We start from the raw sequence: 24,415 nt of genomic DNA, 5'->3' as shown, positions 1-24,415 counted from the left end.
ACACACCAGGTGGAAAGTTCCTGCAGTGGTTTTCCAGAGCGACAGATGTTTGAATAGAAGAAGAAGAGTGTTTGTGTTGAGAGGACAATGTCTCCCTCCGGTGGACACAGAAGAGCTTTTTGTTTTGAGGATTTGTTATGTGAACAAAACATTAGCTCCTATAAAACCTGATATTTCTGTTTATTATACAGTCTTGTAAAAAAAAGTCTGGAGACACTCCAAATTTCTTTATATACTGACAAGAATCTGGGAGACGTGCAAACAAATATAAATCAGAATCTGAGGCAGAAACAGAGTTTTTTTCATCAGTTCTCAGCAGCTTTAAAGTGAATATCTGGTCTGAGCTCCTTTATTCTCCAACACAGCCTGAACCCTCTGAGACAAGCTTTCTGTCATTTCTTTAAGGAGTCTTCAGGAATAGTTCTCCAGGCTTCTTGAAGGACATCCCAAAGCTCTTCTTTGGATGTGGGCTGCCTTTTGTTCCGTTCTCTGTCAGATGATCCCACACTGCTTCAATAATGTTGAGGTCCGGGCTCTGGGGAGGATTCATCCCTCCATAAGACCTGTTGCCACTGATTTTCAGTCCACTTCTTGTGTCATTTGGCACAGCTCAGCCTTTTCTCCCTGTTTCCCTTCCTTAAGAACGGCTTCTTGACAGCCACCCTTCCATGGAGACCATTTCTGATGAGGCTTGGGCCAACAGTAGATGGATCAGCTGAAGGTCCAGATGCATCTCTCAGGTCCTGTCAGGTCTTTGCTGGATTTTTTCCTCTTTCTTAAGGACATCACTTTCAGATCCTGTTCATCTGCTGTAGATAGTTTTTTAGGCCTGACACTTCTTCTTTTGTCCTCCACTTGTCCAGTTTCCTCAAATGTTTTAAGGACACACTGCACACCATGCTGAGATATGCCAAGTTTTCAGCTAATAGCTCTTTGGGAATCACCTTGTTGCTGCAGAAATCCTATTTTCTGTCTGTCAAACTGTGTTTTCTTTGCTGTTTTTCATAGATGCAACTAAAGAAATGGGAACAAATGATGTGTCTTTGTGACAGGCTGCTGGTAACAAAGTGCCTAAAGATCCAGTTTAAAATGGCTTCTTTGCTAAGTTGTCTGTTCTGTGTCGACACAACACTGGTTCATCCCTTGAGTTAGGAGCCTTTTTCCTGCCTGAATGGTTCATAGCTCAGAGTTAAGTGGCTTAAATAAAAAATTATTTTAAAAAACAGAAAATGTCCAAAGAAACACTTTGAAAGACCTTCGGAAAGCCTGAAGAACTATTGATCAGGACACTTTAAAGATTGTAAGAAAGTCTGGCTGCTTGGAAAAAAATATGAAGAAATGAGAGGAGGTTTGAGATTTTCTCAGTATTGTAAAAAGATCAAATGAATAGAAAAAGTTTTCCCTGACGTCTGTGCTGGCGTGTCCCCAGCAGGGAAATGAAGATGGAGAAGCGGCCCTGTAGTGGCATCGCCAGGGTGACGCCCTCCAGTCACATGGGACCCTTGGCTCACTCCAGCTCCTCTGCAGGTGACTGAACTCTGTTAGATAACATTTAGCTTCATAGAAAACAGTCCAAAAGCCTTGAATCGTCAAATGTTTTGCAGGAGAGCTGCGCGTGGATGTGGACGGCGTGCTGCACCATCACCCAGTGTGCACGGACAGCAGCTCGTCCTCGGGCTACTCCAGCTCTTCCTGCTCCCCTCGGACGCCACACTGCTGTGACTCCGCCTTCGACAGGACCAGAGAGGTTCACAGACGTACGTTTCCTCACACAACTGCTGAATTACACAAATGAGGCAGAGTCCAATGAGTTTTGGACTGGATGAGTGCAGCAGTTTGACAGTTTTAGTGACAGATGATTATTTTATTATTTACTTAACTGGGTCAATCTTTTTAAATCAATTCATTCCCACTAAGATACAGAAAATTTAAATTTAAGATTTCCTCTATTTCATCATGAAAGATGACCATTTTAAACCCTTTAATGGTGAATTTAGATGAATTCATTCAGTCGCGATCTACAGCTTCTCCACTAGAGGGCAGTAAAATCTGACACACAGGAGGTGGCCGGAGGAATTCCTGATGAAGGATGAAGGGATTGTGAAAACAAAGCGGTGAATTAGATGATGGGGATAAGAAAAATCTCAGTTGACATTTACCTTCAGGCGATCATGTTTCAGGTGCGCCGGGTCCCGATGCAGCCGGAGGTGTTTCAGAGAAGGACCGCTCCTGCCTCTTTATCCTGAACTCCAGCTGCCCCGCAGGTTCCAGTCGTCCCACCGCCCAGGTCCTCCCCGTCCAGACGGATCCAGCTCCTCCTCTCCCCCCGTCCTGCTCCTCCCACCACCCCTTCGGCCTCCCACAGACTCCCTACCCCCAGGCCAGTTACCCTCAGTCGCTGCTCTCTCCGGTGTCCAACCCGGCACGGATCCTCACCTCCCCACGCAAGCCCAGGCCCTCTCCGCTGTGCACGGAGGACAGGACTAAGCCGCTGGGTGGGGGTCTTCCTGCAGGCGCAGCGGGCTTCAGTTCGGGGCTCGGGGTGGGCGTGAGGCTGGAGAACCTGTTCTCTGGGCTCGCCGTGGACGGCCCATCCGGGCTTCCGGGTGCTGTGGGTCTGATGGTGGAGACCAGTTCTGCTCTGACCTCCACCTCCAACAGCCTCCACCATGTGTCCCACCCCCCTCTTCTCTTCCACCTCTCATCCTCTTCGTCTCCCTCTCCATCCGGATACTACTCCTACCCTCCCACCTCATCTTCTTCATCCTCCTTCTCCTCCTCCTGCACCTCCTCAAAGCCCAACTCCAGCGGTGCAGGTGGCTATGTTTCTATGGCAACAGCCGGCTCCGTTCCCGTGGCTGCAGTCCCCGGCAACACTTACTACCCAGCTCAGCCTTCCTCCAGCCCCTCCTCGTCCCCCTCCTCTGCCTCTTCTTTGGATCAGAGTTCGGGTCACAGCCAGTCCGTGTGTGTTTGCAGCTCTTGTGGTTGTCGGGGGAACTGCGGTGCTTACGGGGCGTTGCCTGGATACGCTGCCGGCTACCTACAGCCGTTCTCGGCCGGGCCCTCCCTCTTCACCCTGGGTCCTCTGCTCCATCTCAGCCCCCTCATAGCCTCATCCAGCGCTGCCGGGGCCGCCCCCTTGTCCTACCCGATGATGGTCCCGCCTCCTCTCTACCGCCAAAGCCCTGCAGCTCAGGACCAGCAGCAGGGCTTTGGCTTCTACCAGCCTCACGGCATCATGGGAAATGGAGGCCAGAAACGAGCGGTAGGAAATGTGTCGTGTTATAACTGCGGTGCCAATGGACACAGAGCAGAGGACTGCAAGCAGCCACCGATGGATTCAACGCAGCAGGGTGAGTGGAGGACACGAGATTTTAAAAAATCAGTGATGCTTCAACCACTGAAACTTCTCTTTAAGATGGATTCACTAAAAAAAGACCAGGCTTAATGACTCTAAATAATAATAATAATAATCAATAAATAGAATTGGGTCTTTAAATGATGCACTACTCCTGAGAGTTTCGTGTTCGTTTCCCCACTTATAGTTTATTTCCTTCTATAATCCTTTGACATGAACCCTTTTCGGTTGTTTGCTGCATTTGAATAACAGCTGTTCCTCTGCTGTGTTTCTCAGGGACGTTTCGGCTGAAATACACTCCTCACTCTGACAGTAAGGACTCAGGGGACTAATCAGCAGAAGCAGCAGCAGCGTTTGAACTGTCGCACTCGACACAACTGTACCTCATAGTCCCGCTGACGCCGGCGGGCGGCGGTCGCAGAGAAGAAGAGAAAAGAGGACAGACAGAGCGGTGAAGCACAGCCAGTCTGTTCAAAGACTGTTGTTTTCAAACCGGGACGCCTTCTGTCCTCTAATGTTTTAACAGAGCTTTCAGAGAGATGACGGGGCAACGCAGGAGAAACCCTCCCGAGATTCTCAAAGAGAGCTGGATCTTTTTAAACTCTGCGTGATCTCAGAAATGAAGCTGAAACTCAGAGAAACCCGCAGTCCTGTTACCAGTGTTTCAAAACCACCTTCCCCACCAAACAGTGGAGCATTTACAGTTCTTTACAGTTCTGCATGGCTCGCAAACCAAAGGCACAGCATTTCCGTGGACAAATACCCTCCTGGACAGCAAGTTTGATGCATTTTCCACTTGTTTGAATCACTTTTTCTGATAGATGGGCTGAGCGTGCAGCTCGGTATCATCCTTCTGTTCCACGGCCGAACAAATCGACCACAACTAATATCAAGAGACTCTGTTTTGGGGCTTTTTTAGATGCAGTGACTTTTAAGTGTCAGTAAAACTCTTCAGGTGTGTAAAGAGCATCAAGAAACTCCACATTTTCTGCTGAATATACCCATAAAACTTCCATTTTTCCCACCATGTCTCTTAGTTCTGGAACTGTTTAGTAGAACCTTCCTCCTCACACAGCATCACCTCTGCAGGCGGAGGAGGCGTGTCTGCCTGCCCTCCTCCAGGTTAAAGCTGAGTTAATAAACTGGAAATCCTTCTCAGTTTCTGGGACTGTAAAGGAAAGCTGCACCAGCCATCCTCTGGTTCGTGGTGTTCCTTCACCGCTGCCTGGAGCTGAACCGCAGGCTGTGGCGTGTAAAGATGTGGAAGTGAGTGCTGCCATGTTGCAGTCTGGGAGCAGGCGGCGCCATTTCCTGTGATTTACGTGCATTTTTCCACCTCTTTCTTTATAACACAGTCTGTGTGCCGAAGCCGTCACAGCTGCAGCCTTTCTACCTCTGAGCTACACATGTTTGAGAAAAGTGTTCATCGGTGCCGAGCAAGCACTGCGGCATGAGTTCAAAACATCTCAAAGGGTCAGTTTCCCCTGAGTTCAGTTTCATTGTTCTTTTAATCATATTTTGGATGTAAGATGGAGTTGTTTCCACTCCAGCTGAGACAGAGCTGCCCTTTCTTTTGTATGTCACGTCTTTACACAGGCGTTTCTGGGCAGGACCCAGATCAGTGCAGACACGAGGACGGACGGTCCTTCAGATGAAACTGGATCTGTTCCCCTGGAGGGCACGGCGTGGCGATGAGGGATGTTTATTTAAATAATCCACTTAAAGTATGTTTAAGAACTTCTGTCTGTAGTTTGAAATAAGTCAGAAATGTGCTTCCAGATGTTTATCTGAATGTTAAAGAAATCCGTTTTTTGTTCTTTGCAGCACAGCTCGGTGAACTCGTACTCCAGCATCTTTCTTTTAAATGTGCTTCTTCCAAGTATTTTTGTGCCAATGTTTGAACAAAGTTCATAATTACCCAGTTGGTTTGTAGTCAGATTTTATATCGCTTTAAAACTTGATTGTTTTATTTGACATTTGAGGGAAAAACATGTTTGAATAAAAGATTTTTTTTTTTGATTCATCAAATTGTCCGTGTGTTTATTTATTAGGTCAAAGGGTGACGTTAATTATTTAAATTAATGTTGTGATTTAATTTATGCAAAGCGGAGCCTGACCTGCCCTGAAGAAATCCTGTTTAAAAGTACTTTCTTAAATAAAAAAAAAGTACTTTTTTAGTTTTAAAAATACTCCAGATGTGGCAGATGCATGTTGACTGATCAGCTGATGAGCTCCATAGAGTTTTAAAGAGTCCTTATGAGATAAGATATAATAATAATAATAATAAGACACAGGGTGGCTGCTGCCGGTACCTCACAGGAAGTTATGTGTTTAAATGTGTGTGCGTGTACGAGCGTGTGTGTAAATGTGTGTGCGTGTACGAGCGTGTGTGTAAATGTGTGTAAATGTGTGTGCGTGCACGAGCGTGTGTGTAAATGTGTGTGCGTGTACGAGCGTGTGTGTAAATGTGTGTAAATGGGTGTGCGTGCACGAGCGTGTGTGTAAATGTGCGTGCGTGTACGAGCGTGTGTGTAAATGTGCGTGCGTGTACGAGCGTGTGTGTAAATGTGTGTGCGTGCACGAGCGTGTGTGTAAATGTGTGTAAATGCACGAGCGTGTGTAAATGTGTGTAAATGGGTGTGCGTGCACGAGCGTGTGTGTAAATGTGCGTGCGTGTACGAGCGTGTGTGTAAATGTGCGTGCGTGTACGAGCGTGTGTGTAAATGTGTGTGCGTGTACGAGCGTGTGTGTAAATGTGTGTGCGTGTACGAGCGTGTGTAAATGTGTGTAAATGTGCGTGCGTGTACGAGCGTGTGTGTAAATGTGTGTAAATGCACGAGCGTGTGTAAATGTGTGTAAATGTGCGTGCGTGTACGAGCGTGTGTGTAAATGTGTGTGCGTGCACGAGCGTGTGTGTAAATGTGTGTAAATGCACGAGCGTGTGTGTAAATGTGTGTAAATGTGTGTGCGTGTACGAGCGTGTGTGTAAATGTGTGTGCGTGTACGAGCGTGTGTGTAAATGTGTGTAAATGTGTGTGTGTGTACGAGCGTGTGTGTAAATGTGTGTACGAGCGTGTGTGTAAATGTGTGTAAATGCACGAGCGTGTGTGTAAATGTGTGTAAATGTGTGTGCGTGTACGAGCGTGTGTGTAAATGTGTGTGCGTGTACGAGCGTGTGTGTAAATGTGTGTAAATGTGTGTGCGTGTACGAGCGTGTGTGTAAATGTGTGTGCGTGCACGAGCGTGTGTGTAAATGTGTGTACGAGCGTGTGTGTAAATGTGTGTGCGTGTACGAGCGTGTGTGTAAATGTGTGTGCGTGCACGAGCGTGTGTGTAAATGTGTGTAAATGCACGAGCGTCTGTAAATGTGTGTGCGTGCACGAGTGTGTGTGTAAATGTGTGTACGAGCGTGTGTGTAAATGTGTGTAAATGTGTGTGCGTGTACGAGCGTGTGTGTAAATGTGTGTAAATGTGTGTGCGTGTACGAGCGTGTGTGTAAATGTGTGTGCGTGCACGAGCGTGTGTGTAAATGTGTGTACGAGCGTGTGTGTAAATGTGTGTGCGTGTACGAGCGTGTGTAAATGTGTGTGCGTGCACGAGCGTGTGTAAATGTGTGTGCGTGCACGAGCGTGTGTGTACGAGCGTGTGTGTAAATGTGTGTGCGTGCACGAGCATGTGTGTAAATGTGTGTACGAGCGTGTGTGTAAATGTGTGTACGAGCGTGTGTGTAAATGTGTGTGCGTGCACGAGCGTGTGTGTAAATGTGTGTAAATGTGTGTGCGTGCACGAGCGTGTGTGTAAATGTGTGTAAATGTGTGTGCGTGTACGAGCGTGTGTGTAAAAGTGTGTGCGTGCACGAGCGTGTGTGTAAATGTGTGTAAATGTGTGTGCGTGTACGAGCGTGTGTGTAAAAGTGTGTGCGTGCACGAGCGTGTGTAAATGTGTGTAAATGTGTGTAAATGTGTGTGCGTGTACATCAATAAATATATTATCTTGAATGTTTTGCACTTGTTAATAATAATCATTGATAATAATTAAATAATTATTATTGATAATTAAATAATCATTGATATTAAATAGTTATTGATAATAATGAGATAATTATTGATATTAATGAGATAATACCACTTGTGACCTCTCTGGACTCCATGAAATGAACTTGTAGCCGTTCCCAGACTGATGGCAGCTGCTGTCAATCTGATGTTTTCAGATGATTAAATCCTGAGACGTAACTGGATATTTTTACCCAAAAACAATGTTTTATCAGTTTTCTAACAGCCTGTGACTGAGAATCAACAGAAAGAGAAACAGAGGCCTTTTTTTTCTCCTTTTATTGTTTACAAAATACCAACATAAATACATAAAGGAGGCTGTGTGATATTGCTGTGTGTGGATGTGTGTGTGTGAGAAACAGAGGAGCAGGCAGAAAGGACAGCGCTGAAACAAATGCTCCACCCCTCTGTAACAAACACACAGGAAACAAACATACTGCAGACGCTGAGGAGTCGGGACAACGACATTAAATAAAAACGGTGATAATACTGCAATATAAAGCAGCTAAATCTCAATCTGTTAAGAAGGTAATGAGGAGGAGAGGGGGAGGAGGAGCTCTGCAGCACAGGAAGTGTGAGGAGCTGCACACAGACAGGCAGGATGTTAAGGTGCAGCCCTTAAACCCCCCCCCCCGGCAGGTGCACCTTCCCACAGTTACAGCTCTGGGGAATCTTCCCCGTAGGTCAGGCCCCTGGTTCAATCACCTCTGGCATTACGTGGGAGAAAAACGAGAAAAATGCGAGGACATGGCACCGCACCGCCCCCCCCTCCCCTCCCCTCATCAGTATTTACAAAAACACCACCATCCTCCATTCGCTCATGCAAACAGGCCGGGCTCCTTGTAGTGTCCAAAATCTGCTTGGTTACACTCTCATTGGAGCCTCTCTTATACTCAAAGTCAATATAATCTGCACGCCAAGGCTTTTTTTCTCTTTAAATATTTCTTTTTTTGCAAACTACAATCATCAGTTTCAAGAGCAAAGCAGTTTCCTAACATCTCTGTTACAGTGAAGACGCTTTAGGCTACCAGGCGGGGGGGGGGGGGGGGTAAAAACACCAAAGAAGGGAATGTGACGAGAGACGCAGCAGAGACCAGCTGATCCAGAACCCTCTCCGTTTCATTTCAGAGTGTCTCAGGCAGAAATAATCCCGTCGACTGCGATAAAAACCTTTAAAAACACGAGTCCAGGTGCCTTTTTCACTCTCTGCCGTCTCCAAACACAACAACACTAAGTTGTTAGTTGTCTAATGAATATAGAAATGTGGACACGGGTAAGCGGTGGAGCCTCACCACCATGTAACGTCACTACCTGAAAGGGCTGGAAATAGACATATTTATATCTGTAAATACACATTTAGATCTGTAAATAGATATAAATATATCTATTTACAGCCAAGGGAGGAGACATGTAACCACAAAACTGAAAGTAACTGCCGTCGACACTCAGAGACTCTGTGAGCCGGAGTCTCTGCCAGATTTGGGGGTTTCTCTAGCTAAACTCTGCTGTTCCGGTCGACCTCGTGGCTTAATGCTACTACATGAAGGTGGTGTCATACAAACTGTCCCTCTGCTCACTGTGGTCAGAATATTAGGTGTCACACTCTTAACCGATCTGAGCGCAAACATGATTAAATGCCGTGTTTAGACCTGTTTTTAGCTCTTACGGACTAGACTAAAGAGGTGTGTGGCGAGAAACATGGAGGGCATGGCTAAAAACTACAACTGTCCAGTCGTCGGAAGAGAGGTGGAAGTGAGGAAGGCGGTTCACTGGGCGGTCGTGGCGGTGCCGAAGGTCTCCTGGGAGGCGTACACCATGTAGAGGAAGCCGTCTTGGTCCCGCTCCCGCTCGTAAACCTCAGAGATGGCCGCCGACACGGACACCATGCTGTGGCCGTTGACCAGCAGGAAGAAAGCCTGGTTGGAGTTTAGCTGGAGGCGCCTCCTGGTGGAGAGAGAGACAGAAAATGGTCACCTCCTGCTGTTCTTTGTCCAAGCTTCAGGACACACTTACACTGAGCTGTGGTGTGGGTCTGCAGCTCTGAAACTACACATGATCTTACAACAGGAGCTTTAGACTCTTAAAGGGGAACTCCGGGATTTTTAAACCTGGACCTTATTTCTGGCATGAAATACGTTCATCTACTCACCGAGAACAGTTTGGTGAAAGTCGGCGTCCTTCAGAAGATATTTAGATAACTGGAGATCCATATAACGGAGTGAACGGGGCTTAGAGGATGCAGCCTCTAAATAAGGCATTATCTGTCTTTATTTCACCAATACTTTAAGAAGAATGAATGAATGAACGTGTGCTATAGCTCTGTTAGCTCATAGCTGCTGTTATGTGGCTACTTGCAACTATAGGAGAGCTAACGGAGGGATTTCTACACTGGCACTCTACTGGGACCACTTCATCCACACGCCCCCCTGCAGCACAGTTTATTCACTCCGTGCTCTGTGACAGTCGGCTAACTTCACACAGAGTTTGCTGCTGATAGTTTTGTGCAACATGGCAGGATATTTATCAGATTTTGACAATGTGAACGACGACTTTGAGTAAGATGGACGTTCTTACCGGAGTAAATGAGCTGTGCTGCAGCCATGCGTGCCTTATTCAGAGGCTGCATCGTCTAAGCCCCGTTCACTCCGTTATATGGACCTCGAGGAATCTAAATATCTTCCGAAGGACGCCGACTTTCACCAAACTGTATTATATTGTATCACAAACGTATTTCATGCCAGAAATAAGGTCCAGGTTTAAAAATACCGGAGTTCCTCTTTAATGTGTGATGTCATGGGCTGCTTTCCTAATATTTATCCTCAGGAGTCACAGTTAGTACGACTGGAGGAAAATAACCATGTGCTGTTGAGAAAGTCGGGAAATATGGGACAGAAGCCTTTCCTTTGTGCCATAAAGGATGGAGCTCAGCTCAGATCATGGCTTTTTCCATCTTGTGTGGTGTGATGTTGTTTTTATGGCAGGTTAAAAAGTAAACTAGGTTTTCGGGTGTGTCACCTTGGCTAAAAGGGGAGAAAAATGCCAACATTTTGAGGTTTAAATGATACGTGTTGGGAAAATATTGTGAGCGTGACACTAGTTTAAAACAGATAAAACATAGATAAAACAGTTTAAAACACTTTCTACATGAACCTTATTATTGGAGTAAGTCTTCATCTACTTCGGGTGTGTCCTTTCAGGCGTTTCTTTTAACAGATTAAAATGATAGATTAGTCGGAAAAGTCCAACTTCCTGCGATCATTTTAGGCTTTAAATCATGTTTCTACTGTAAAGTATGTCTGAGCAACAGGGCTCCAGAGAGCGATGGGTTTTATCAGCCGCTGAGGCCAAAATCCTGTTTCCTGGGAACATTTTTCTTGACTGAGCGTCGCACTTTCATGTGTTTTTGGATGCTTTCTCAAAGCTGCGAGCTCGGGCCTTTTGCATCGTCACCCTTGAAGATATCACAGGAAACGAAAAGGGGGAAACTAAAAAGTTGAGTGAAAGAGATGAAGGTGAGAGCTGAAGAAAAGAGAAAATGGGAACAGGAAGAGCAGGAATTCAGACTGAAGTGTACCTGATAATCTTGATGAGTTCACTCATGTTGACGTGGTCTGGCACCAGAAACTTGGTCTTGTCCAGGATGGGGAGCTGTTTTTCTCCTTTATATCTCTCAATGATCACCTGCAGGAGACAAACACGCCATCAATCATCAGCTCCTTCCATCTTAGTCCAGCTGGACGGGTTCTGAAGCAGATGCCCCGACAGCTGGAACTGTGCTGGGACCAGTGTTCACCATCAAAAGTTAAAGTTAAATGACCGACTGGTGGCTCCGATCAGGGACCGACAGATCAGGCTGAAAGGGGAATAAACTCCTAAAGTAAACCCACAGTGACAGAAACACACACGGCAATTCAGCAGTGTGTGGCATCTGTGAGCCGAAGTAAGCCGGACGGGACCATAAAAGCCATAAAAACATCCCCCAGCTGGACTCGCCAAACCTGAGACCAGAGAACAGAGGCGAAGCGGCTAAACCTGAAGTCAGTGGAGCACACGGCCGGCAGACTCTTTCACAGATAAACACAAAGAAGACAATGTGGGGATAAACATCAGTCAGGCTGCACACCAACAACCCAAAGCTGGTCCCAGAGCAGTTAGCATTGTTACTGCAGATAACAGGGTCATAGATCAACCAATTATCCGTCCAGAAGGTTCAGAGGGCGAGGACGCTGTGACCAGCTGAAGGGTCACGTTGTGCGGAGTCAGCGTTTTGTTCTGAGCACACAGTGGAATTAAAGCTCTTAAAAAGAAGAAGAAGAGAACTGGCCAAATCTACAAGATGTGACAAAACGACGGGATCTTTGCTGCATCTGAACCGGTTTCTGTTGGCGACACGAGGAGCTACTCTCAGACGAGTGAGGCGGTAACGCGCCGCCGCTCACGCCCACCCTTCACGCTACGCAGGATTAGGTTTGCACATCGCTGAAGCTGCAACCATTTCACAGGCAGCTGGCTGGAAAATGTGGACAAGAAGTCCTGAAGACGTCCGTGTTCTCACACGTTCTAAAGTCTTTTCAGTGAAAACAGCTCACGTTTCCTTTCAGCCGCCTTAAACAGCCAAAGGTTAAAGCACCAGGTGCTTTCCAGCTGTTTAGGTTTGTCCGGTGATTACTAAAGACCTCTTCCTCTGCTACTGGTAACCCACGAGGGTTCGATAAGACAGAGGCGCCTTTCATCCGTTATCCTTCAATCGGACTCACCAGACATCCGTCTAACAGAGCCGTCCAGTAGAAACAGTGGGAGCAGTATCTGAGTCGTAAGAGATGAAGAAGAAGAAGGAACATGGCGCCCTGACGGAAACACAAACAGCTGTTTGTTCATGCAGGGTCAGAGCATCACAGCTGATTCAGACTCCTCTGATGCTGTTTCAAGCTATTTGATCATATCATGGACATTAACATGATTATCATCATTAGTTTCACTTAATTTCCCTAAAGGGAAAAAAGAGAAACTTTTTAAAAAGCCGTTTTACCAGAATAAAAGTGACTTTGTGGTGGTTGATAAGTGAGTCAGACCAGATGAATCCAGTTGTATTTCCTCACTTTAAAATAAAGCAGCGCTCTGATCATTGAATTTAACGTTCACACAGCAGCTCCTAATGCTCAGCTTCTTGCGTTTTTCACCTTATAATTTAAATGCGGCCGCCATCGGACTCCAGTGTCTGCGGTCCTGGAGTGACCCGCATGCACAGAAGAAGACGCCGTGATGTCACACGCAGCACGCCGCGTTAACAGAAGCAAACAGGCGGCTGCACGTGTCAGCGTGTGTTAATCCTGATACAAAACCTCACTTTCTTTCCTCCGATCAGCTCCATCTGTGCTTGTTTCAGTCCATCGTTTACATTTGATCTCGCCGCGTCCCGCCTCCTCCGGCGCCGAATCGTGACGTCTGTCTCGCATCAATGACGTAAAAGTTTGATAAAATGTGAAACATACCTGCAGTCTGAACGCAGCCTGTGGATCAGGTACATTTGACCTCATTTTATTCGTTTTTTCTGTTTAAAAACTTTAAAGAAAGAAAGATTCTGGATCTAAAACCTGCACGAAGGCATGGTGCTTCCAACAGGTGATTAAACCTGCTGGCTTCTCCCCAAGACAAACCAGCTCTGAGAAACCCGAACTCGTCCCTCAGGGGTTCTGTTGCCTGTGGTACTGGTCCGCTGGCCGGCTGCCACACAACATGCTCAGCTTCACTCAGACGTCCCTTTAATTCATGGGCTGCATCAGCTTTAAAGCTCCGCTATGAGGTGTACGTTTTATTAGTGAGGAGGAAAAAAAGCTCCACAGAAATCAGTCCAGATGTCGGACACAGAAAAACTAATTGATTGATGTCCTGATCGAGATTATTGATGAGAGTCTCGACCAGATATTCATTTTAAAGTCTTGATTTGAACTTTTCGAGCGCTTCGTGGTCAGGCACCAGGTTACGTGTCTGAACTTCTTCGCCCTCATGTCCCCAGCAGGTCTCTCAGGTCTGCCAACCCGGGTCTTCTGGTTGTGCCTCGAACCAGGTGCAGAACCAGAGGAGACAGAGCCTCCAGGCTGTCGCACCCAGGCTGTGGAAGTTTTCCTCAGGACCTGAGAGACTTAGCTACCGTGGACATGTTGAAAAAACATCTTAAAACATAGCTGTTCAGGCTGGCTTTTAAGGAGTCGTAGAGTTATTTCGTCTGATTCTGTCTGTTGGTTTTGTCTTTGTATTGTTATTTTATTTGTGTGTGTGCCTGTTTCATGACTTTAACTCGATGCCTTGACGTTGCTGTGAAGCACTTTGTGAGTTTTTTCCTCTGCGAAAAGTGCCAAATAAATTAATTTTACTTACTTACTAATCATGTAAAACACCAATGTGAGATAAGCTGGAAGTCTTTTAGCGGCAGTTATGATACGAGTTGGTTTACTTCTCTATTCTTTACCATGACCGCAGCATCTTTATTAAAAGAAAGGAGACATCTCGCTCCCTAAATCCCTCGTGGCTGCAGATTATTTTCATAGAGTCAGTTGTACCAACTGTAGCTCATGAATATGAGGACAACATGGTGAACATGAACGTGATAAGAACAAATTACTCCAACTATCCAAAGTGTGTGTGTGTGTGTGTAAAATCACAGTTTACTGGATTCTGCTCCAGCGCAGTCGTCTTTTACTGATGAACTTCCCTCAACATCATTCCCTCATCTCATGAAGTTTCATTCTTTGACTATTTAACTGTTTTCAGTGTCTGAAGTGCTGTTCTCTCAGTTCAGAGGGGCAGGGTAGCCGTTAGCTGAGGGGCTAACGGTCTAAAACGACTCAAACTGATAGCAGCTGAAGTGAGCATCATATTATGGATATTAAAGGTCTTCACTCTGGCCTCAGGTACGAGCACGTTCTGTAGCAGGTAGAAAACCCCAAATACAACATTAGCTACTATAAGATTTTTAGGCTTGTGTTGTCTTTAATACTGAAAATTCAGCCTTTGTCCACAGTCCTCCTTACTGAGCATGCTCAGACCGCTGTGACTGCAGGAAAGACACGGTTACTGAGAACTTTTAACTTTAAAGAATTCAAATAATAAATAATAATAATAATAAATAAGTGTTGTGCACTGACAACACAAAGCGAGCCAGAGCAACACGGAGGGCCTGAAACTAACATTCAGATAATCAGACAGCTCCATCAGACACTTGGCACACAGATAAATACTTCACGGTGGCTGTTGGACTGCTCTTCTTTTCCATTTTTTAAATATTCCCACACAGAAGACGGTTTTAGCTGTTTTACAAAGTGGCCGAAGTTAGCCAACAGGGATCAAAACCCGAGACAGAACGCTTTAAACGATCCTGATCACCACCATCCCAGCTGATGACTGGGATCTTAGTCGCATTAACTAAAGAACAGGATTTAATTGGCTGCCACGGCACAAATATCATTGGCAGGAAATATGAGGGAGAACATTACATCACTTTATCCTCACAGAGCAACTGGTTGTTTGCTTCTGATTAAAGTGTAAAACATCACATTTTGGAACCTGGATAATCATTAGTTGTAAGCCACTTTATGTTTTAATGTAAGCACCCAAATGTTAATAACTTACATCTGTGCAATGTTTTTAGCATTAAGAAAGTGTCTAATAAGTTAGTTTATGACATCATTTCAGTGAAATTTGAACAGAAAAGCACTTTTCTTTAGTGGGAACGTTGCAGAGTGAGGCAGCGCCTCATCTGTCAGCGATAATCAGCCCGTCACAGAGGCTTCTGCCCCCCCACCCCTACAGGCTCCACCGGGGCTGTCTGGACGGCGTTGCATTACAGTGACACAGCGCATCTGCCTCTGGTCTCAACACCAAGTATGACACGGCAGTTTCTAACCCCAGGAGAGCACACAGGAAACGAGACGAGAGGCCTTACATGGGGGGGCAGCAGATGGAGAGCTGCACTGATACTCGACCTCAGAACCATAAAATGAGCAGGTGAAACACGAGGTGTGCTTCTGTTTATTAGCGGTTGCCAGGGACCGACAGACAGATAACTTATTAACAAATGCACTCATACCCGTTTCCCTGCAGGCCTTCTAGAAACAGCTGCCAACCCAGATGATCAAACAAAGACAACCAGAAAGGTAATCTGACATTTAAACGCATCTCTTCACCCAGGAAGTGTGCGGTCAGGCTTTCTGCTGCAGAAAGCCTGCAGGCTGCTGCTGTGCACATCAGGCTCAGATGTTGCTTTCAGTTTCAAGCTTGTAAAAAAAAAAAAAGTAGCTCAACTCACAGGGATCTTGTTCGGGTGCTGCTCTCGGATCAGTCTGACATCTTCTACTCGCTGCTCTGTGGGAGGAGAAAACAGTCAGGTTAAAGAAGGAGAAACAAACTGACATTTACATAAAGTCTCTCCACGGCTGAAGTATTTGGTTATCACGTGTACACGGTCATTAGAAGGTGCTGTTCAACAGGTTTGGGAGCTGTTGTGACGCTCATATCTGAGCCGAAGCTGCGCCACATCTGCAGCTACGACGACTCTTTTGGCTCAGATCTGCAGTGAAACATTCACTCAAACCAACATAACATGATTACAGTCCTGCAGCTGAATCCCAGGCACAACAGCAACATCTGCTATTTAACAACCTGCTTAGTGCAGTAAGGCTCTCCAGTGAAATCATAATGGGCTTTCCTAAAATCCACTCATGCTGCAACAGCATTGTTCCACAGCGATTAGCAGATTATTGGGTGAAAATTATGATCCACTCATTTCCTACTCAAACGTGTGTCTGGTTTTCCTTCATCAGAAGTGGATGATGAGCACAAACCACAGCTGTATCATTACAACAGTCAGTATTTTGTACTCAGCTGCTGTTTCTGTGAACACACACAGGTCAAAGTGGACTGAAAGTGCTTCATATACTCGCCTTAGTCTGCCTCATCTGCTAAATGTTACAGCTTCTTTGACAACGATGACCTCATTACTGTTGTTCTCCCATCAACAAGAAGTCCTGCTGTGTCTCATAAAGAAAGGGCAACAAATGCAGCAGGTTCTGTGTTGTGGGAGCCTGCAGACATGCAGCGTTCTGACACCTCCATGTGCAAACATTAAAAGAGTGTCGGGCCACACCTGTCAGTCTTTCAAATGAAGATGCCAAACCGAGAAAACTGCTGCAAACTCAAATTTCTGCTCCTCCTGTCCACAGTTTAACAGTGTGTGCAGTTTATTAAACTGTTCAGTGACCAAACGCATGTGGATGAAAACGACGCTACAAATTTAAAAATAGTCGTAATAATATGCTGTAAACACTGTAAAAATAAGCTGTGAACACATTCACATTTGGAGGCTCCGTGCAAAGTGTTTCTTTTGGTTTTTTGTTGTAATCTAACACAGAATGAACCTGATTTTAATTCCGTGTGTGAAGGGTGTGTCAGCAGCGCACGCCATCTAAAATGATCAGACCACGCACGGAAGATGCTAAATAGGTGTGACTGGTGCAAAGCCAGCACCGAGACGAATGTGGCCTGATGTCCTACATCCTTCATTTAAGGGCTGCAGAGAACGTCTGAAATTTGTGCAGCAGTCACTTTTTCTGAATCTAAGCTCTAAGCTTTATTCATTTTACACCAGAAGCTGCATGTTTAAGCAGATCTTTTAAATGGGTGCACCCACTGAAATAAGCCAGATAACCCAGTGATGGTGGATGTTCTGGACCACGGTTCCTAATAATCACAATTGCTTTGGAATTATTGGGATTAGGGCTGCCACGATTAGTCGACTATTAAATTCGCCGACGACTAATTTAATAGTCGATGCTTTGTTTTTCTCTCAAAGCTGCTGCGTCTGCCTTTCTGTCCTTGACACACATGCACAGTCGTGGTAACCGGGGGTCAGCCGTGATGTCACAGGAAGTTAAACCAGACGGGCTCTGGTATCATGGCTACCCGGCAACAGAGCTCAAAGGTGTGGGAGCATTTTAAGAAAACTAAAGACACGGCACGGCAGCACAACGACGATGCACGAGCACCTGAAAAGAAAGCATGTTGTTGTGGCTGACTGTGAAGAGGGACCTCATCTTGGTAAGCTAACTGGCTAGTTAGCTGCTAAAATTAGCATATCTCTGTTTATGCTAAAATTAGCGTAAACAGAGAGTTAACTTGCTACTTACTCATATTGATAGCTGTTAACATTAGCGATGACGATGGGATTAATTAGCCTTAGCACACATATTTCATGTGTTTTCTGTAACGTTATAACAGTGATGTGTTTGAATAGGAACGCTAATGTTTTCTAACGTTACCTTTCAGAGCTAAAATGGACGCTTTGTTACAAAGATAGCTACAATCAAATGTCCTGACTGAGTCCAAACTGAACATGTTGGTGTTATATTTGAGTCAGCGAGACCAAACCTTTTAGTGAATAATTCCTGAGTTTCAGGTGCCTCCCTCATCTGATTTAAATGCAGCTAAGTTTGATGCCAGAGACAAATGAAGGAAAGAACAACCTAAAAAGTATTTATTTTGTGTGTTTGCTACACAGTTAAATAACTGTTTGTTGCAACAAGCTGCATATTTCATCAAAGGGTTAATGAACTATGATATTAATTGTCTTTTTTTTAGTTAACATATACCTTAAAAACACTACAAGCTGAAAGCTAATGGTGGTTATATAAGAGCAGCTGCATCCTGGTGCGATAAGCTGTAAGTTTTACATTCAATATACCTATTTAGTCGACTATTAAAATAACAGTTTGTGGCAGCTGTAGTTGGGATATTTAATAAGTTTGAACGGGACAGCGAATCTCAACCCAACACCACACCACAGACAGCGAGCCAACAGTAAAATTGATCTATTTGTCCATGAGTTGCTGTTCGAAGCCTGACTTTAGAGACGATAAACCTGGGCCGGCCCACTCGAGTTCTCGTGAAAATCAGCACCTGCAGATAAGCTGCTGCCACTGCTGAGCTGTGTGATGCAGGACTGAAGGCATGTTAAACGCCGTCACATCGTACTCAAACGCCACATGTTGCCAGGCGATTCAGTTGGTGGTTTACATCCAGTCTGAGCTTGCTGGTGTGCCACGTCTCTCCACAATAATAAGCTAAAAGGTCAGGTCAGTAGCTCATCTGAAGCTAAAATGTGGGCCAGAACAAACAGGCACATGATATCAGACTAAATCAACGGATTGTGAAAGGTGGGACTCTCAAGGCCAACACCAGCGCCTGGTTGTCAAATTGGGTTCAGGCAACAAAGTGGAACATGCAGGAAGAAGCAGGAAACCCAGAGATCCTCCGGTGGAGACGCTGAAAAGGAAATCAGGTGCTGTTGGCGGGAGCCAAGCGATCACTTGGCTGCCAGCTGTCAGAGTCGGTGGCAGATTTGAGTTGCTGGTATTCAGCCTTGTGACCTGACACTGAGAAATGTTTACTCTGAGGATAAACTGTGCAGCCACTGTAAGAACGTCTAACTGAATCAACCGATTACATGCTGCTGCCAAATGTTTGTTTTCCTGAGGCCATTTCATGCCAAACTGGAGGAACTGTATCACACAGGAACAGGGAAGCTCTGATGTGTCAGCCTCTGGTGACCAGAACAAGACCGACGCTTTCTGAGTCAAAAGGGGAAAATAAAAGGCACCAAAAGGAAGCTGCTGACCTCAGAGTCTGTTTTCTGTCCTGTCATCATCTGGGAATTACTCTAACGGCAACTGGGAAGTTTATTGTCAATTCATTCATTTTATTATTGGACAAACAGACACTTGAACCCGATGAGTCAGATCGGCCATTTTACGTTGGCACGGTTTCCATTTTTTATCCTTAATTTGCATTTAGAAGACCTGGATAAGAAAAGAATATTTAAAAAAGAAGTTTGGAAGCAGACATGACGCACAAAAACATGAAAAAGATGAGACTGACCAGCCGTGGTGACGATTATCACAAACAGACCAGATCTGTTTCACTGCTTAAAGTAAAAACTCTGCTGCTGTTGTGACTCCATTAAAAAATATACTTTTTGGGCCAGAAAGCCCAAATAAAACCAGCACACAAACATTTGTTTCTGCCCTCACAGGCGCTGTGAACCAGCTGAGTCTGGGTGGAATTACAGTGAGAAAAACAGAAGTTCATTTGGTGCAGATCACCAAAACAGTTTGACCCGTGACGCGGTGTTTCCCACGAGGCTGCCATCTCACGCACATGTTGCGCAAATGTGGACCAATTACATGCCGTCACACCATTAGTCACACTGGGAAATGTAATCCTGCAGCAAACGTGTTCAGGTTATTTACTCGTTCCTTCAACAACAAGACCAGATAACAGTCTCAGGTCGAAGCATCTCACCTCCACAGCAGGGCTCTTACTTATCAGTGCTTTCACTTTTCATCATCAAAGAAAAACGCTTTTACACCAGTTTGGCCAAGCTGATCAAATTATAGCATCAAAGAGCGAGTTTCATCCGTTTTAAGTGACTTTTGGACAGTATATCTCTGATAATACCATCTGTAATCAAGACTTTTAGCATTGCACAGACTGTAAATACGTTGTAGATTTAATCAGCCTTGTGAAAATCATGATTAAAGCTCTAAAATCTTATCCTGAATGGAAACAGGTTTGTACCATCTCCAGAGGGGCAATAAATAATGTGGGCTTTGTATGCAGCCATGATGGCTCAGGAAACGTAACTGAAACTATAATCTGCATCGAGGCACATTTGCGCACGTTTGGTGTCATTGTTTAAGCTTTAAACTGCTGTCTTGTCCCCAACAGACCGTCCCATCCCCCAATCCTGCAGCTCTCCTTCTCTCAGAACCGCATTTCGACACCACTTTGTTTTCTCCCTCAGTCCTGATTCAAGTAAACACCACAGAGAGGCAGGCCTGCAGCAAATAGCCGCATCCCAGCCTTTTCTACCGCACGGTTCCATATCTACACCTGATTACCATCAATGCTTTCGGTCTTATTTTCACTAACACGAACCGAGGACAGGTTCGGTCTTGTAGTTTTAACCGAAAAGACACAAATCTGTGAGCAGAAGTAGACAAAATGAACGCTGAGTGACGACCAGCTCCTACATGACCTCTCCGCTAAAGTTCTGACAAAAACAAACAGAACAGCTGGTCGCAAGCACAGCTCAGACCTACCGAATGTCCTTCTTTGTTTGAAGGTTTTCTCCGAAGGCATTATGCGTCAAAGTCCGTCAGCTGGCGGCGGAGGAAAACGGGGGAAGCGGCGGAGCAACGAAGTGAAAAGCTTTAAAAAACGCGTTCTTCGCTCTTTGTTTGGCGCAAAGACTCCAGCGGGCAGCTGCTCGGTCAAATGTGAGCGAGAGTTTTCGAGGTGCTTTGATGTCGTCGCTTCCTTCCTTCCTCAGTCTGTGTGTTTATCTGGACGAGCTCGAGCAGGCAAAACAAACCTGTCAGCTGATCTCTGACGTCACGCGCCCTCCCCTTTTCAACAACTTCCCCCGAAACCGTCGCGAATCCGCGATTAATAGCTCAAATCTGACCCACCAGGGCTGTTTTTAATAAGAATACAATACTGTTCAAAAGCTGTGAGCTCATTTATTAGCATATCTACAGAAAAACAGGCGCAAACATGTATGAGAGGTGATATTTTTCTCTTCAACACTCTTCAACATGTGTTACAACTAAGGCGGATCATGAGCACAATCTTCCATCAAAGCTTCTGCTTTGAAGCAACAACCTGCAACCTACAGCCTCAATAAGACACGGTTTAAGTAGAGCATCAGAGGAACCAAGCCGGACTACTGGTGAATTGGAGCTTTGCAGCATGTGTTGTGAAGAACTGATTAAAATGAGAAGCCTGGCTACTATAGTAACTCTTATAGTAACTTCTTTCTGCCAGCAGACGAAGAGATATGCCAAGTTTTCAGCTAATAGCTCTTTGGGAATCATCTTGTTGCTGCAGAAATCCTATTTTCTGTCTGTCAAACTGTGTTATCTTTGCTGTTTTTCATAGATGCAACTAAAGAAATGGGAACAAATGATGTGTCTTTGTGACAAAGTGCCTAAAGATCCAATTTAAAATGGCTTCTTTGCTAAGTTGTCTGTTATGTGTCGACACAACACTGGTTCATCCCTTGAGTTAGGAGCCTTTTTTCTGCCTGAATGCTTCATAGGTCAGAGTTCAGTGGCTGAACAAAGAAAAAACACTGAAAATGCTCAGGTACAAGGACTGAAAATGAGTGAAAAAGCAGAAAATGTTCAAAGAAAAGCTCTGAAAGACCTTCAGAAAGCTGCAGAACTGTTGATCAGGAGCAGTTTACAAGTTGTTAAAGTAGCTATTAAACTACAATAAAACAATAGATTAGTGTTGATGGAAGTAAGCAAAGCAGAATAACGAGATTAAGTGCAGTTTAAGTAACTAAAACAGTCACACAAGAAGACCTTTTGAATTCTTTCTTTAGCTTTTTTTGCAAATAGGTTAAATACATCCAAAGAGTCTAATGATTGCGTCAATCTGGCTCACAACATCGTCAATTAAAAACAAAACGTCTCTGTTGCATATGATTCCAACAAAGAGTGTTATCAGACTGGTCTAAAATAGGCCTAACGGTGCCTTATCAGTGGTGGTTAGCAGGTCAGCTGCTGCGATGGCAGAAAAAGACTCAGGATGAATGCTATAAACAGAGAAACTTTAACTTTTAATGTCTTTAACTGAGAAAAAGTGTGGGTTTAAAGGCAGGATCTTTAATATGCTTCAAGAGGCACTTTTCTACTTTAGATTTAGCTAAACTACCGCATTAACCATGTCTCTGTAATCACATATTGTTCACAGTAAGACCAAAAACAGTGAAATACCAAGTCAGAGACACTAAATGACCTCACAGACACATGAAAACTCCTTTACGGCAGCAGAATTGTAATCTGAATACCTTTTATGCCAAACAGATTTGCTTTGCCATGGGAAGCTTTATGAATGTAAATGTCCATCAAATGCTTATCTATTTAATTTTGTTACAATATTTCACATGTAATAGAGCCGAACCGGGGGACAGGGAAAGAGGAAGAGCAAAGAAGAAGAAACAGAACAAAAATAGAAAGAAAAACCAGACAACCAGCTGCTACACCTGTAAACAGACGACAATCCACGGCCTCTGATGGGAATCCAGCCATCAGAGCACCTGAAAGCAGAGAAAAAACACACACAAACAAAGAAAAACAAGCACAAGTAGCGGCAATCACATCCTAACAGTAACTTCATGATAAAATAGATGCAAAGCAACAAATACAAGAATTCAACTGAGATGCAATTTGACCAAAAGAACCCAGAAGGGATAAAATGACCAAAAGTTGTCCATCCATCCATCATCTGCTGCTTCTCCGGGGGTCGGGTCGCGGGGGCAGCAGCTTGAGCAGAGAAACACCTCACCAGGGAGGCGTCCAGGAGGCATCCTAACCAGATGCCACCTCATCTGGCTCCTCTCACCAACCAAAAGTTGTAAAAAAGACAAATGCAAACAGGTGGATACGCACAATGGAGACAAAGAAGCACACACAAAAAAAAGAGACAATGCAAAATGACCAGAAAACAAAAGACAAAGACACGAGAGAAAGAGGTAAAAGGGAGCTGAAAGAAAAACAAGATCACAGAGATAAGATGCAAAGAGCCAAAAAGCGGCACAAAAAGACTAAAGACAAAGTCTAACAGCTGCTGAATGATCACAACTAAACACAGAAAGACCACAAAGAGACACACAGCGACCGAAGTAACACCTCGTTTGGTGGGTGCTCAGGATCCCATTGTTTTATAATCTGCTCACGACACGTGCACACTGTTGCAGAAGAATGCTCATCAGGTTGCTGTTGATGAAGGTCAGTTCACAACAGTCAGGGAGCTACTTTGTGTGCATCGTCACCCTCTGAAACCAGCTGACCTGTTTTTTTAAATGCGATTCTTCACCATAAATGTTGACTTTAGATTTACAAATGAAGTTGGGACAATATGGGAAAATAACAGTGATATTTGCGTTTAATTGCGGTTGACAGTATGAGCTCAGTACTCACTACTAATTAGTTAATCTACACCCATTTACATCCATCCTGCAACATATTACAAAAGCAGTTGTGATGAAATCTTTATTTGGTCCAAAAGCAGCTTTCAGGAAAGATGTTTGAGGAGCAAAGACGTTCAGAGGATCTTCAGTTTGTCCACAAATGTGTGAGAAAATCATTTAAGTTTTTAAAACAATGTTCCTCAGAGAAAGACTGGAAGGGATCTGCATATTTCTGCCTCTACAGAGCAGAATATCATTAAAGCATTCAAGGAATCTGGAGGAGTGTCAGTGTAAAGGACGAGGGAGCAAGCCTAAGCTGGACACCGTGACCTCTGACCCCTCAGATGCATCAAGAACCTTCATTCATCAACAGCTGATAGAAGCACATGGACAAGGGATTACTGTGGAAACCTTTGTCAAGCACCACAATACAGAGTTCCATTCGAAAGCTTCACTGTGCAGAAAAGAAGCCTGATGTTAACCTCGTCCAGAGGCGGCGTCCACTTCTCTGGGCTCGGAGGCGTCTGGGATGGACCGTCACACGGTGGAAACGTGTGCTGTGGTCAGACCCATCAGTATTCCAGATCTTTGTTGGAAGAAATGGAGCAAAGAGCAAAAGCAGCATCCAGCCTGCTGTCAGCAACCAGTCCCTGCAGCCAGGCTCTGTGATGGTATGGGGTTGGATCAGGGGGCAAAGCTCATTTCCACTTCTGTGATGGCAGCATTAATGCAGAAAAGTTCACTGAGATTTTACAGCAACATATGCTGCCTTCAAGGCCACATCTTTTCCAGGGACGTCCCAGCATTGTTCAAGCAGACCATGGAAAACCACATTCTGACACATTCCAAAGGCCTGGCTGAGGAAGAAGAGGGTGCTGATGCTGGACTGGCTGCCTGCAGTCCTGACCTGTCCCCAGCAGAAAAACAACCACCCCCCCGCACTGCTGCACACCTTAAAGGGGAACTCCGGGATTT

At 45.0% G+C, this 24,415-nt stretch overlaps 2 protein-coding genes across 2 annotated transcripts in view; one reads left to right on the top strand and one right to left on the bottom strand.

Moving 5' to 3' along the window:
- The window catches only part of zcchc14 (zinc finger, CCHC domain containing 14), a 32,936-nt gene extending 27,599 nt beyond the window's left edge, over positions 1-5,337 (top strand). Inside the window, exons 11-14 of the mRNA XM_072386693.1 lie at positions 1,430-1,527; positions 1,605-1,757; positions 2,181-3,356; positions 3,638-5,337. Of these exons, the coding sequence (XP_072242794.1) occupies positions 1,430-1,527; positions 1,605-1,757; positions 2,181-3,356; positions 3,638-3,693 (1,483 nt within the window). The 3' untranslated portion in view covers positions 3,694-5,337. The remainder of the gene's footprint in view (positions 1-1,429; positions 1,528-1,604; positions 1,758-2,180; positions 3,357-3,637) is intronic.
- A 3,017-nt stretch (positions 5,338-8,354) lies between these two features.
- map1lc3b (microtubule-associated protein 1 light chain 3 beta) lies at positions 8,355-20,819 on the bottom strand. Its single transcript, XM_072386692.1, has 4 exons — positions 20,565-20,819; positions 15,719-15,774; positions 10,988-11,094; positions 8,355-9,357 (listed from the first exon to the last, which is right to left on the bottom strand). The coding sequence occupies exons 1-4, from the start codon at positions 20,602-20,604 to the stop codon at positions 9,180-9,182; spliced, it is 381 nt and encodes a 126-aa protein (XP_072242793.1). The 5' UTR covers positions 20,605-20,819; the 3' UTR covers positions 8,355-9,179.
- Between the last annotated feature and the right edge of the window lie 3,596 nt (positions 20,820-24,415).

This window comes from Leuresthes tenuis, unplaced genomic scaffold, assembly GCF_036924035.1.
Source record: "Leuresthes tenuis unplaced genomic scaffold, fLeuTen1.0.hap1 SCAF_5, whole genome shotgun sequence".
NCBI classification, from domain to species: Eukaryota; Metazoa; Chordata; class Actinopteri; order Atheriniformes; family Atherinopsidae; genus Leuresthes; species Leuresthes tenuis.
The sequence above is the reverse complement of the archived record's forward strand: the minus strand, read 5'-3'. Positions and strand labels throughout refer to the sequence as shown.

What these genes read in the sequence shown, in the direction of transcription:
- map1lc3b (XM_072386692.1), bottom strand. Translation starts at nt 20,604, where the DNA reads ATGCCTTCGGAGAAAACCTTCAAACAAAGAAGGACATTCG. An exon ending in AGCACCCGAACAAGATCCCT is followed by an intron (nt 11,095 to 15,718) that starts GTGAGTTGAGCT and finishes TGTCTCCTGCAG; the next exon opens with GTGATCATTGAGAGATATAA. An exon ending in GAACTCATCAAGATTATCAG is followed by an intron (nt 9,358 to 10,987) that starts GTACACTTCAGT and finishes TCTCTCCACCAG; the next exon opens with GAGGCGCCTCCAGCTAAACT.